Genomic DNA, 2,500 nt, shown 5'->3' with positions numbered 1-2,500 from the left:
ATTTGGGAAGAAACAGTAAGGAAAATCTACATTTTATATCAGTTTATTCTTAAGTGCTCTGTCCTATTAACAAGGAATGAATTGTGTTTCAAATCTACTGTAGAAACAAATGACACATACTACTCGGCTGCTCACCCTCTCTCTCTCTCTCTCTCTCTCTCTCTCTCTCTCTCTCTCTCTCTCTCTCTCTCTCTCTCTCTCTCTCTCTCTCTCTCTCTCTCTCTCTCTCTCTCTCTCTCTCTCTCTCTCTCCTTCCTCTCCCTCTCTCTCTCTCTCTATCCCTCTACCCCTCTACCTTTTCCACTTTCTCTCTCCCTCCCCCCCTTTCTCTCTCTCTCTTTCTGTGTGTGTGTGTGTGTGTGTGCGTGTGTGTGTGTGTGTGTGTGTGTGTGTGTGTGTGTGTGTGTATGTGTGTGTGTGTGTGTGTGTGTGTGTGTGTGTGTGTGTGTGTGTGTGTGTGTGTGTGTGTGTGTGTGCGCGCGCGTGTGCGTCTGTCTGTCTGTCTCTCTCTTTCACTCTCTTTCTCTCTCTCTCTCTCTCTCTCTCTCTCTCTCTCTCTCTCTCTCTCTCTCTCTCTCTCTCTCTCTCTCTCTCTCTCTCTCTCTCTCTCTGGAAAGAGGCAGAGAAACAGAGGAAGAATGAGGAAAAACCGGTTTCATATTTTACCAAACAGCTGTCTCAAAGGTGGGGCATTGATTACAAATAGATAATATCCACGTTTTTTTTAATGTTTTTTTAAATGTTTTCAGAAAGGTGTTGAGTTTACGTCTCTGCATTCAACCCAGAAATGGCGTCCAGTGGTTTCGGGAAATCACCAAACCTCAGCTGGATTTCCAGGTAAGTTCTTCGTTGCCATTATATTCCCTAATATATTCATTTTTGTAGCATTAGGAGAGACAGACAGATAGAGTGGTCATATAAAGGTATACGTAGAGAGAGGGGGGGTCGTTGCAGAGGTAGAGAGAGAGAGAGAGAGAGAGAGAGAGAGAGAGAGAGAGAGAGAGAGAGAGAGAGAGAGAGAGAGAGAGAGAGAGAGAGAAAGAGAGAGAGAGAGGGGGGGGGGGGGTTCCTTGTAGGGGTACAGCTAGGGAGAGAAAGAGTGTGTGTGAGAGGGAGGGGGGCGGGAGAGATTTCCTTATAGAGGTAGAACAAGAGAGAAAGAGGGAGAGAGAGATTTCTTTGTACAGGTAGAAGGAGAGGGGGGGGGGGGAGAGAGAGAGATTGTGTGTGCGATAGAGAAAAGGAGAAAAAAAATCTTGTAGACGTAGAGAGAGAGAAGAATTAGGGAAATGGATATCCTTGCATAGATAGAAAGACAGAGAGAGAGAGAGAGAGAAAGAGAGAGAGAGAAAGAGAGAGAGAGAGAGAGACAGAGAGAGAGAGAGAGAGAGAGAGAGAGAGAGAGAGAGAGAGAGAGAGAGAGAGAGAGAGAGAGAGAGAGAGAGAGAGAGAGAGAGAGAGAGAGAGAGAGAGAGGGATAGTGGTGTCCCTGTAGAGGTCCAGGTAGTGAGAGAAAAATATGAGAAGCATAGAGACATAGAGGTTTCCTTGTAGACGTACAGATAAGGAGCAAGAGACAGGTAGAGAGAGAGAGAGAAAGAGAAAGAAATATGATTTTATTATGACTTGGAATTTATTTGTTAGTTTCTGGCCTGCATATGTTCGTTAGTAAATCAGTATTCTTAAACATACATGTAACCGTAAATATGATAGAGCTTATAAATAGATGTGAACAGGGGTGGATTTACGTCCGATTTGTTAAAATTGTGCCTGGCTCGACCCAATGAGTTTTCATAAATACAAATGCAGAAATAAAGGCATATCTGTCTATATATCTGATAGATGTACATGTAACTATCTATTTGCCCGGTCAATATGCATGTCTAGATTTGATAAATATGCATTTGTTTCTTTATTTATGCATGTCAAGCATACGAATATTCTTTGGGTCCGGCCTCGCACAATTCTGTCAAACCGGCCGTTAGACTTGACGGGGCCCTAAGTTATATGAAGCTTGCAGTCGCTTTGTAATGTTGAAATGGTCTTGTATTGATTTGAAAACGTTAAGATGTGTAAAAGATTTTAAGGTCCCTCGAAATGTGGTGCCATTATCTATGTCTTATTTAGCTTATACATAAATCCGGCCTTGGATTTAAGAAGTATAAAACATACCCAATTTCTCTTTTCATTTGTATGCTCATAACGGTTTCCTTTACGGATCTTTTCTAGGAAATAGCTGGTGGTGATGTCCAGTCCGTAATAGATGGTTTGCGTCAGTACAGATATGATGTGACTTCAGGACCCTTGTGGTGCAGCAGACTTCTGTATGACGTCACAACCGATGCAACAGAAATGGACATTCCCGAAGGACTTGAATACATGACTCATCTGTTCTTAGGGTTTCACCATGGCTTGCATGACGCGACCTCTAATATCAAAGTTTGTGGCTGGTTTGTTGATATCCTCAATGATGTGATTGCCGGAGTGCCTGTCGACGATG

The 2,500-nt window shown here is 43.2% G+C and overlaps 1 protein-coding gene across 3 annotated transcripts in view; it reads left to right on the top strand.

The window, feature by feature from the left end:
* LOC113802128 (uncharacterized) overlaps positions 1 to 2,500 on the top strand; it is a 10,796-nt gene that overhangs the window by 6,594 nt on the left and 1,702 nt on the right. For all 3 annotated transcript variants that reach the window (XM_027352597.2, XM_027352599.2, XM_027352598.2), the window contains exons 3-4: positions 750 to 837; positions 2,230 to 2,500. The exon at positions 2,230 to 2,500 is cut by the window's right edge and continues 1,702 nt beyond it. In XM_027352597.2, coding sequence (XP_027208398.2) covers positions 750 to 837; positions 2,230 to 2,500 — 359 coding nt within the window. The remainder of the gene's footprint in view (positions 1 to 749; positions 838 to 2,229) is intronic.

The sequence above is a fragment of the Penaeus vannamei genome, chromosome 21, assembly GCF_042767895.1.
Source record: "Penaeus vannamei isolate JL-2024 chromosome 21, ASM4276789v1, whole genome shotgun sequence".
NCBI classification, from domain to species: domain Eukaryota; kingdom Metazoa; phylum Arthropoda; class Malacostraca; order Decapoda; family Penaeidae; genus Penaeus; species Penaeus vannamei.
This window is presented reverse-complemented; position numbering and strand designations above follow the sequence as displayed.